The sequence below is a fragment of the Platichthys flesus genome, chromosome 11 (genome assembly GCF_949316205.1).
Source record: "Platichthys flesus chromosome 11, fPlaFle2.1, whole genome shotgun sequence".
NCBI lineage: Eukaryota > Metazoa > Chordata > Actinopteri > Pleuronectiformes > Pleuronectidae > Platichthys > Platichthys flesus.
Genome location: NC_084955.1, coordinates 12198632 through 12210134, shown reverse-complemented (window position 1 = coordinate 12210134; position 11503 = coordinate 12198632). Strand labels below are relative to the sequence as shown.

Genomic DNA, 11503 nt, shown 5'->3' with positions numbered 1-11503 from the left:
AAATTGTAAGGAGTATTATTATTATTTTTCAGGCAAAGGAATAAGCTTTTTGAGGGAATGAACATGCTTAAATTCTTACCAAAATTTACAGAAAATTTGAAAGTGGCGAAAATATACTTTTCATTTATCTTCTGTTATTTATTTATTTTGTTATTTTAAAAACAATTTTTATTTTGTTATTTAAAAACTATATATATATATATTTACCTCCTGCACAGAAGCGGACTGCGCACCTCCTGCGCAAAAGCCAACTGTGCAGGATTCTGTTAATTTAATTTAATTTTGTTTGTAAATTTTAGATATTTTAAGATATTGTGCAATGAATAGGTGGTTGAAGATTTGCCAAATTTAAGGGTTCACTATCCTGCCAAGTTTATTTTAGCATGCAGATGGGGAAGAGTGGGAACTGAACCGGCAACCCTAAGGAAGAAGATGGACACATTATTTTGTGTGTGTGTGTCTGTGTCATTCTATGCTTTTTTTGATTCACGTTTCAGAGAAAACTATTGTATTTTCTACTTTACTACATATATTTTAGAGTAATTTCTGACATTAAGTCCTTCAAAGTGTCAGAACCAGATATTTAAATAAATTTGTACTATAAGATTTCTTTTATCTTTAGCTGTTTTTTTGGGTCATAGAGAAACTGAATTACATCCAGTGAGGAACAACACACGTGAACAACTAAGAACATTGTGAATATTTTTATTGGCAACTTGTGTAATACAGGACAACAGCCAAAATGCGAAGGGTCTGGCTGAACTTGTTATAAATAAGACACAGTACAATAAGGGGGATTCTAACACGTATTACTTGTGAACCCTGAAAATGAAGCCAAATCTACCAAAGTCTTTATCATAAATCGATTGGCTTCGACCAGTTCAACCAAAGAGGGCTTTGCAGCGGCCCAGAGGGATAGATCAGACCATGCAGTCATGGAAAAATTACAGTAAATTAGAAAAAGGAAATATGATTTTAAGGGGACATTTTATTTTTCTGCTTTCGGATAATCATCTCATGACCCCTGAGATTTATTTTGACCCCTTGCGTGTATTCTGGGAACCACCACTGTGAGGCCACTAAAGTTTGCTTTGCCCTAGAATGACAAAGGTTTCAGTTGGTAGAGGGCTTATGCATGTTTTCATTGAGGTTCTGCCTTTAACATATAGAATACTAAACAGACATTTAAATTAATATTGTTTTAGCATTTATTTATTGTATTGTAATTGTGTATTTTAAGATATTCTTATGTTTGGGGTTCTATTATCAGTATATTGGGTTGAATGTTGTGTCTTTCTTGCTCTATTTAAACATTTTTTGCTTTAGAAGCAGTCACAGTCATTGTCATGTATGTTCCATGTGTAGTAAGAGCCTTTGATTTTAGCGCCAATGTCTATTTGAGACAAGCATAGAGTAAGACAGTTAATAAAAAAATATAGATAATTGTTTTTCTGTTTGTTTTTTAATAAGAAAGAGAAAATAACCTGCAAAGGCAGCTTGGCCACATGTTACAGAGCAAAAAAAAAAGGTTAACATCTGATAAATCCTTGTTTCATGAACAGTCCCTGCAAACTATCCAGAAGACTGGATGCTCACTCAGGGACATGACAAACTGAGACACGTAATGGACGGAGCCAGCGTTCACATTATTTACACCTTTGCCTTTCCTGCTTTGACAAGTCAAAGTGTCCGTAGTCTAAATGGTCCATTTAGAAAAAGTACTGATTCTTTAGAAACAATAGACTTGATAGAATCGCATGGCTCCATTTAAGAAACCTTTTTCAATCTGTGACGACAGAGCAATACCCGCATGTTTTATCCACAGATATAATTAAATATGAAGACGTCCACGCATCTGAAATTGCTCCAACAGAGTGTGAGGGATATAAGGACACAGTGGGATCTGCTGATGTTGGGATGTAGTCTCGATCTCTGCCATAGTCATGGGAGAGTAAAACAATGAGGTAAGATTAAAAATTCATCTTTAAAGCTACAGAGTCTGTGTGAAGGCAGTTTACATAGCAATGGTGGCACTTCATCTGATTCCTGGTTTGACGTCTGATGCTTTCAGACTTCTTTTCCAAAGTGGAGGGATCTGCATCACAGAGAGAAGAAATTACATTTGTGTTCTCATTTGACAGTTAATACAATTATTACCCGTGGATGCGTCTATCAGGACTTTGGGGTGTGAAGTGGCCTCAGAACATGCATGTGCAGAGATGACATATTCTACCCATTGTGGCTGAGTGTCTATTACCATTGAGGGCTCTAGATGTCGTCCCAGAAATGAGAGCAGTCGTCGCCATATCAGCCCGCTGCCCAAGAACATGAAGCCCGTTACCAGCCAGAAAACACGAGGGTCCTGGTAATAAACACCAAAAATAAAACAAAGTAAAACACAAAAATATATAAAGGTATAAACACAGAAAACTGTGTGACCAGGGAACATGAATGAGAAATACATGAAAACACACTAAAATATAAACTCAATTTTAAATAGAATAAATATTGTTTTTATATGAATCTTAAGTTGCTACTCTTTATCAAATTGACTGTTCAAAAGTCCAAAAAAAGTAAAGCAAGCAATAGAACCCTAATATTTAAGGGGTCGTAAACAGCAAACACACCAGTCAAACTCAACACTCTATGTTATTCTTTGGCAGGGAAGTGTTTCACCTCTTCAAAGCACGACGTCAAATTCATTCCAAAGGCCACTCCGATCAGACCGAACAAGGTGAGAGAGAAGGAACCCATGGTCAGCTGCAGGTTCAGACGCATCATCACGTTACGATGGCTGCAATAACACAGACAGACAACTCACTCTGTATCAAGAGAATACAACTATGGATCTTAATCATGTCTGAGAGTCAGAGCGAAAAAATAAAAGAATTTACACCAAGTATGCTATGGTAGTGTACACCCAGTGTGTGTGTGTGTTTGTGTGTACCTGTCTAGATTGATGAAGATGACACTCTCAGAGTCGTCTATCAGCCCTTTCAGTTCTCTGGCCTTGTTCCCGAGCTCCTCAGCCTGAATGGAGCAGTTCACGTTCACTCACAATCAACACACTCTCCAACTCACTGTACATGACCCATCTCCCCCCAGGCAACAATATTTATTTCTGATTTTGATTAGATGATATTCATATTTTGAATCAAAACAAGCAGAGTAGGAGATACAATATTTGAAGGCAAAAAAATTGTAATTTTGTCCACAAGTCTTAAACAGACCATTTTGAAAATCTCCTCGTAGCTTTAAATCTGCTTCAGTTGAGTCGCTATAGTTAATTCACAATTTCATAAAAATTTGAATTAATAATAATAAAAAAAACTGCTATGTGGGATGGTTATACCTGCATATAGTAATTCTCCAGTAACAGTTCCATCTCCTCAGCATGGTCGATGCCCAAACTGCTCTCCTCACTAGAAAAGCAGACAGAGTCATAACGATAAATCCCTTCACATTGGCCATGTGGCCTAATGGATGATGCATCAACTTTGGATTAAAATCTCTTACTTTGGCAAGGAAAGGTTTTTATAAACAGCCAAGAAAACGTATAAAACATTAAATATTTCCTTATTTTGTATATCGCTATCAATGCTTAATGATCATTCCATATTTCATCAACAAAGGCAAGAATTATCAGTTGCATTCTTTGTAGTTTTTGTTGAAGTTGGAAACAAAAAATCTAAAGTACTTAAGTCATTTGTTGTTTTTGATTAGTTGTTATGTTATTTGTGCACATAGATTAGCACAACTTGAAACCAAATGTATCTCTAATCCCTTAACAACAGTTTCTGGGATGTTCAAGCTCAACCTAACTTTTACCTTCCACCAACCAGTGGTTTCTGCAATACGTAACCCTGACATAACCTAACCCTACCAATGAGGACAAAACAGAACAGGCAAATCATTTTTTTTAACTTGGAGCAGAAAACCTATTCACGGCCTAAACAGACTTTGAGAACTTGACAAAAAACTTGCTGTTAAAATGTGTGTAAGTCTATGTGAGTGCCTGTGTAACATACAAAACTCTTGGGTCGGTCCACTTGGTCAGACAGAGTTCTTCAATTATCTCGTCCTCATCCAAAATCTTCAGCAAGGATTCCTTAAAAACCTTGATGTCCGTTTCCAACTCTGATAAACTGTCGGGGAAACAAGAGAGACAAGACGATATGTGAATGTTAAGGCCGTAACTACCAGTGTGCATGTTGGAGGATGAGAAGCAGTGACAGAAAATTGCATCCCCTGCTCCACCTGAGTATTTACAATCTATGTTGAGTTGTATGGCTGTGTGCGTTACCTCTTGCTGTTCTGCAGAAGAATGTGTAGTTTACTTCTGTCAGCAGAAAGGATTTTTGGATCCACCAAGGATTCCAACACATCCAATATTACCGGCTCGACCTCATTCAGCCGGGTTTGTAGCGTGTTCACCTATTGTCACAGATACATACACAAACACATGTACAAGCCTTCACCTCATGTATGTTTACAGGGAGGTTTTTATCTTGGTTAGAATATGCTTGGATGCTCTCTAATCAGTCTCACCTTATGCTGCAATATTGCCTCCAGTGCTCTGAACTCAAAGGGCAGTGAGTGAGTCTGTGAGGCTAACTGAGGAGCGAGCTCCAGTACCAACCAGCGTTCTAATCCCAGACCACGGAAATCCAACACCAAGAGGGACTCTGGCGTTACGATGGCTTTCAGAGACTATGGGAAGACAGGCGGGATGTCAGCAGTCATGTTAGAAAGTACTGTACTCATAAAGATCATAAAAGTGAATCAGTTTAAAGTTACGTGAATTTAGCTGTTTTCCGACATGCACTGAAGTCCGAACATTTCCCTGAAATCAAAAAGTGGTGTATGTGAGAATGAAAATGTCAGAGTGTGTTGCTCCAGACATTTTCTAGAACTTTTCCTGCCAGCCTAATCGTAAATTGTCTGGAAATGCCAGTGTGATCCCTTGTGAGAAAGTGGACGCGCTGATGATGGACGTTAAACTGGAAGAATACAATTATCTCAGGATGCCATACACGTAGAGGACGCAGATGAAGATGTCAACTGAAGGGGATGGTGGCAGCTACATTAGAAAATACTGAGTCCAATTCTGAGGATCCTAAAACAAATTTTGTCAGTAGCTGATGAACGGCTTTTTACCATCGTGATTATCTACTGGACATTTCACTTGTTGATGTGAACGAGTGTGTGCAACTATGTCGGTACGTGAAAATCTGTGTTTGGGAGACCACAAGCTCAATAGTTGACTCTGATCTGTCAATATTTGCAGTGGATGACCTGATAATTGAGAACTGGTTGTTGTGTAACCAAGCACCCTGATGTGATTGGAGGGGGTCTCAAGCAGGATTCACACACGACCGATATACGACCGAAGCTCATCAGCGTTCCAGTCAGCAGAGGCACACCGGCCCAGGACGCAGCTACAGCACAGAAAGCTTTCACTACTTCAGGTAACACAACAGCTCTTTATTTATGTTTAGTTTTATTTAGCACATAATTAATCACAGCACCAGACAAACTACAACTTATATGATTATTACTGCAGATTACTTGATGCACACTTATTTACTTTGTTTTTCTTATGATCAAGTAAGACTTAGTTAGTTAGTAAAAAAATAGAAAGAAGTCTCTTTAAAGTTTAGGCAGAAATACAGTTCCTAATGCTGATGCATGGTGTATTTACATCTTCAAACCTGACACAGTTTTAAATCTGAAAGTAAATACAAACAGGCCTGACTCCAGTCATACATATTTTCTGTTGAGCAGGCTTATGAAGTGCAAGCATTTTAAATATTTTGTGTAATAATAATGCTTTTCTTTTAAATCTATTTAAAAAAGTGACCCAGAAGATTGGGCTATTTAAAACATAGAGAAAACAGATAAATAACAGTTTTTTTTGCCTATATCATTTCTTATTTTGAAACTGATGCTTGATGACAAATTTTTTTACTTTCAATAACATTCTTCCAATGTTTAATGCAGGATGGCTGTGAAGTTGCTCTGTCTCTGCCTGCTGCTGGCTCTGCTGTGTCCATGCCGGGCCAGAAAACAAACATGTCTCAGATCTGCTTCCAGCTGCGACAAGTGCGTCCAGTCTGGTCCGGAATGTGCTTGGTGCACTGCCCCTAATCCTGAGGTTCGGTGTCATAGCATGAAGGGGCTGCAGCGAGCAGGCTGCCCTAAAAGTCATATATACAACCCTCAGGGCTTGGTGCAGGTGGTCAAGAATGAGAGCAGGTACGTTTTTAAGATCACCTCCAAACCAAACAGGGAAAAACAACACATGTATCAAATTGTGCTGATATAATTCTTGCTATTTTATAGTTTCATAATTTGATCAAGGCCACAATTACTTCTTATTTATTAATCATGCTGCTTGTGACTCCTGAACCTCTGCAGCACAGAACCAGGAGATGCCAAGACCCTGTTCCTCCAGCCTCAGGAGTTCTCCGTCCATTTGAGGCCGGGTGTGAGCCAGACTTTTCCTCTAACTATCACCATGCCGAAAGACCAGCCGGTCCCAGAGCTGACGACTGACCTCACCAACGTGCCGTCTGGAGTCAACATCACACTCAGTAGAGTCATGACTGGACATCCCTTGTTTGTACATGTCACCAAATTTTTGACTGATCTATTGCACAGGACATTAGGGGCCAATGTGTCATGATAAAAACAGGTTTTGCTATAATCACAAATGCTTTGTTCTCTAGGTGACTGTGGAGGCCGCCCAGTGTCCCAGTAAGAGTGATGACTCAAACCAGAACAGTACTGGGCCCTGGTTCGTCCACATCACACCAAGAGGCTTTTCATTGGGTGTGAAGTTAGAAATATCTCTGGATTGTGAGTTCAACCGCAGAACCCGACTATAGTTTATATAGTTTTTCACTATATTAGATAGTGAAAAAGCTGAGTATTAGAACAGCCCTGAAATTAAAACATGAGCTTAACTCAGTCCTAATGAAATACAGTACCTCATTCAATAAGATTAATATGAAGTTTACTGTGTCAGAAGAAGGAACAAACAGCACTCATCTATAATGCTATGAATACATACATTTAAATGATTTCCCCAGGTCAGTGTGACTGCTCGAGAAGCCGCGAGGAAAGCAGCGTTGCCTGCAGTGGCCACGGAGCTCTGATGTGTGGACAGTGCGAGTGCTACGATTCTTACACCGGACCAAACTGCCAGAGGGACAAAGAATCATCTTTTTCGAGAAATGAAGACTCCTGTCGCTCAGGCCGTAAGGCCCCTGTGTGCAGCGGCAGGGGGGAGTGCGTGGACGGCTACTGTGAGTGCGAGGAGCGAGCTAACCCCCAACAAAGATACAGCGGACGATTCTGCGAGTGCAGCAACTTTGACTGTCCTTACGCCAACGCCAAGTATGATGTCAGAAAAGCAGTTATCTAATCCTGTCTATTCTAATTATTTCAAAATACAGATTTATATTTAAAAGACTGTGATTAATGTCAAACAGAATGTGCGGAGGCCATGGGACGTGCGAATGTGGACACTGCTTGTGTGACGGCGATTGGACAGGTGAAGACTGCAGCTGCTCCATGGAAACTGCCTCCTGTATGGCAACAAACCAGCAGCTGTGCAACGGTAGAGGGATGTGTCAGTGCGGTAAATGTAAATGTGAGCCACCATACACTGGCCCGACCTGTGAGAGCTGCCCTTACTGTCAGAACACATGACAGCAGCACATGGAGTGTGTGGAGTGTCTGGCGTTTGGGACGGGAAAGAAGAAGGACAGGTGAGAATACAGGGGGTTATGAGAAAATGTGATTAACTCCAACTAAAAACTACCTGTTGCTTCCTATGAGGATACCATTCTGACCTTTTTCTGATTTGAGACATGAGGCGTTTGGTTTTATTCCATTTCCACACTATAGAATACTGTTAATTAAGAAGGCTCACAATTATTTTATTTTATAAACTGAATGCAAATATTTATAGACTATCTTGTTTATAATTCTTGAATTGCTTGTGTTCTCTCACTCGGCGTCAGGTGTGAGCAACAATGTGGCTCCCTCAGCGTGACCGTGGTGGAGACCAGAAAGGATATGCCTGAATCTGAAGAAAATATTAAATTCTGTAAAATGATGAGCCGCCATGACTCTTGTTTCTTCTACTACACCTTCTCACACACACCCTCTGGTGGACAGTCAATTGTGGCGCGGGCTAAGGATTGTCCCCATGGACTGTCAAAGTGATTGGAGGGCAGACCGGGAGTGGGAGAGATGAAAGGCGTCCCAATTTGTCCGAATACATTTTTCATTATATTATATTTCAGTTGTTATATCAGCTACATGCATTTAGTTTTAGTTTTAGTGACATTATCTAATCTGTTTCTTTGTTCTATTAACAATCTTATTCATTGTAATTATGGAGAAATAGTCTAATAAAATAATTTATAACCTTGAAAAGAATGTTATGATACTACGACTTCATAAAACTTTTGTCTTTGCAAATGTTTCAAGTTTTCATTAATTAACTGCACTTTTATACCATCCACGTGGTGGCATCATGTCTCATTTAGAGACGGGTTGAATGTCTGAAATTGAGCTGTTTAAAGTCCTGGATCAGCAGGAAAAGAGTTTTTGTTTTACTTTTGTTTGGTCTCAACCTTTGGTCAGAGAATGTTTCCTGATCAAATAGGATGTCCATTTGGTTGACAACAGAAATGTCTCATGATACATTGAGTTTGCTTATAAGACAAGAAGAGAGCATACCGCCATTCTTAAGATGATGCAGTTGTTCCTGGCAGTGAGGCTGGTACTGTGCTGAAAGCGAAGGTCTCTGGCATGAAGACTTAGCTCCTGGCAAAGCTCGGTTTTCTTCTTTTCTGTATGAGAAAAAAAATAACTAGTTCAGTAAGAACAGCAGCAGCAAAGGCTAATAACCTAAACTCAATTCTATGACATGTATTTCTGACTTCATATGGTATAGGAATCTACACCAAATCCAGAATGTTCATTATAGCTAATCTTGTACAATAATGACAAAGAACAACTCGTTCTGCAACATTACATAACAGAGTGAGGGAGCAAAGTCAAACAGTGAGGGTCCACCACAGGTCACAGCAGAAGTAACGCGGCAGGGGTGAGCAACAGTATTGTGTCCAACTTTGCACGACTAGCTTGGAAATGTCAAATTCTGAGATATTTTGATACCTACACATTGGTCCCAGATAGACAATTATCTATTACTGAGACAACCTTGATTTTAAACACATCAGGGAAGTCAGCCAAAAGTTAATATCAATTGTTTTCACTTACCAAATGATGTCACATTTCCTTCCTGGTCAAATTTCATCTGGGAAATATATAAAATATAAAAACAAGTTTATAACATCGAGGGATCGCAGTTTTTCAAACAGCCAGCTTTAACATATTTCAATACATTAGTGTACAACAGTAGATTGGTTTGAATTTGTTTGTAAATCGAGATTATTTGCAATCTGCATCTGTTTTCACATTAGCACCTTTCCATTAAAAACAGTTTGTTCAGCAACCACTGAAATTATTCTGGCCAACTGCTCTCTGTGAATTTCTTACCACTACGAAAGCTGGAAGCACGCTGGAAATCGGGGCATCTGTCACTCTGCAGCGGACAAGGGACTCTGTTAAAAAAAAGACAAGAAAAAACTACATGTGAAGCAAAAGTATTTCAACCATGAAGCTGCACAATTGTAGAGATATACTATAGAGATGTAGGCACTGGACAATTATTGTTTTTGTGCTTGACTGTAGCCATAATGATAGTTAAAATATGAATATACTGAGCTCTGTTATTTCCCTGGATTGACATACACAACTTCATCTTAGCATTGAACAGCTAACTGGCTACGATTGGGGGAACTTTCAAAGATACTCAATCAAAAAGAAAACTTTCCATGTTCTGTTTCAGGACCTTTTTGAAGGTGTCAAAAGCAGTTGCACAAATAAAAATTTACAGTAGAGGAGCTACAAAAGATGGCAAAAACAACCCTGCAGATGCCTAGTGACCCTGCAAAACATATCTGGGTTAATCTTTTATTATATAATTCATATTCACAGATACTGTTATTATAGACACTGATGGCAATTAATGACAGAGGATGACATTAAGTGTGGGCTATTGTTTAACTGGTTCTTCATGGTTTGAATATCCCTCTACAGTGGAAAGAAAGATGAAACCTAAATAGAGTTACTCTCATCTACAGGCACACGTAGAGTACCTGTAGAGTACCGTAGAGTGATATTGATATTTTAGACGTTAACACATTACATACAAAAACATGATCTACAACGTACTGGCAGTTCACACACACAGAAAATATCGCTATGATTGACAAATATCAGTCTATGATTATGTGTTAAAACAAACTGGATGTATTTAACTAACCCATCCCTCATGCTCACCAGGCCACGATGCTCCTTCCTGCAGCAGCTTCTCCTTCCTCCCCACCCCGGACTGACATGTTCTGTGTTGATGACTTGACCCAGCATCACTCCAGATCCTGCTGTGCACAGACAGGTTCCTGTTTCCTGCTGACACAGTGTACTTCAGTGGGCAGAGGCCTCTGGTGACGCCATGTCTCCAGGGGGGGAAAGCATTGAGACAAGTGAAGGGTCGCTTTGGATACAAGTTCCCACTAAAGGGGGGGTTCATCCTGATGCAGCTCCTGCAGCTAGCCAGCAGCAGTCTGTGCAGCCTGGTCTCCACACCACCACCAACACCCCCCCACACAGCCTTCACACAGGCGAACATGGCGGCTGGTGTTTCTCTCAGGCGCTCAGACTCGGGTTGAATGTGTCAAATCCCTGAGCCGTGTCATTGGTGGTCTTTTCCTCCAGCTGTTTGTGTGGGGACAGTCCGGATCCACAGGCGCGAGGAGGATGAGAAGTGTTCCCACGTTAACATGACAGACCCAGTTGGTGTAACCACTGGTTCAACTCCAGTGACACCAGTCACACACTCCTGCCTGAGCCACTTTCGAACTTTCCTCACGGTGTTTTCAGCAACTCCTCCGTGTTATGCTAGCTCCGTTAGCTAGCATAACACGTAACTCGTGTTTTTTTTGTTAATTATCCGTTTAAAATCCAAGATGACAGGGAATGAGGACACAACGGACACACAAGTAAAGTTGCCTGTCGATGACAACAGACTGACGTGAATCAACACGTGACACTGTGCTTTGGTACCAAAACACAGCTCGCCGGTGTTAGCATGATGGAGAGGACACTAGCAAGAGCAGCGTGCCTGACCACAATGCACCGCGGTGACAGGGACCAACGGGCAAAGCTCGTCTGTGGGAAAGTGAATCACTCGAACTGAAAAAAAAATAAAACCGACGCATAAGCAGCATCACACTTGTGATATACCACAATATACCTCACCAGACTGTCATGTAGCTCAACTTAAGACCTACCTTTCATTTAAATTATTACGATTTTAAATGAAACAAAACTATTGAACTTGTTTAATTTGTAGAACAGTAAA

The 11503-nt window shown here is 40.1% G+C and overlaps 1 protein-coding gene across 1 annotated transcript; it reads right to left on the bottom strand.

Annotated features, from left to right (window-relative positions):
* Positions 1-689: 689 nt before the first annotated feature.
* On the bottom strand, positions 690-11264 carry mrs2 (magnesium transporter MRS2). Its single transcript, XM_062398709.1, has 12 exons — positions 10423-11264; positions 9577-9641; positions 9298-9334; positions 8752-8864; positions 4549-4710; positions 4304-4434; positions 4029-4145; positions 3353-3422; positions 2948-3030; positions 2677-2794; positions 2258-2362; positions 690-2095 (listed from the first exon to the last, which is right to left on the bottom strand). Exons 1-12 carry the CDS (start codon positions 10769-10771, stop codon positions 2036-2038), a joined length of 1410 nt encoding a protein of 469 aa, XP_062254693.1. The 5' UTR covers positions 10772-11264; the 3' UTR covers positions 690-2035.
* Between the last annotated feature and the right edge of the window lie 239 nt (positions 11265-11503).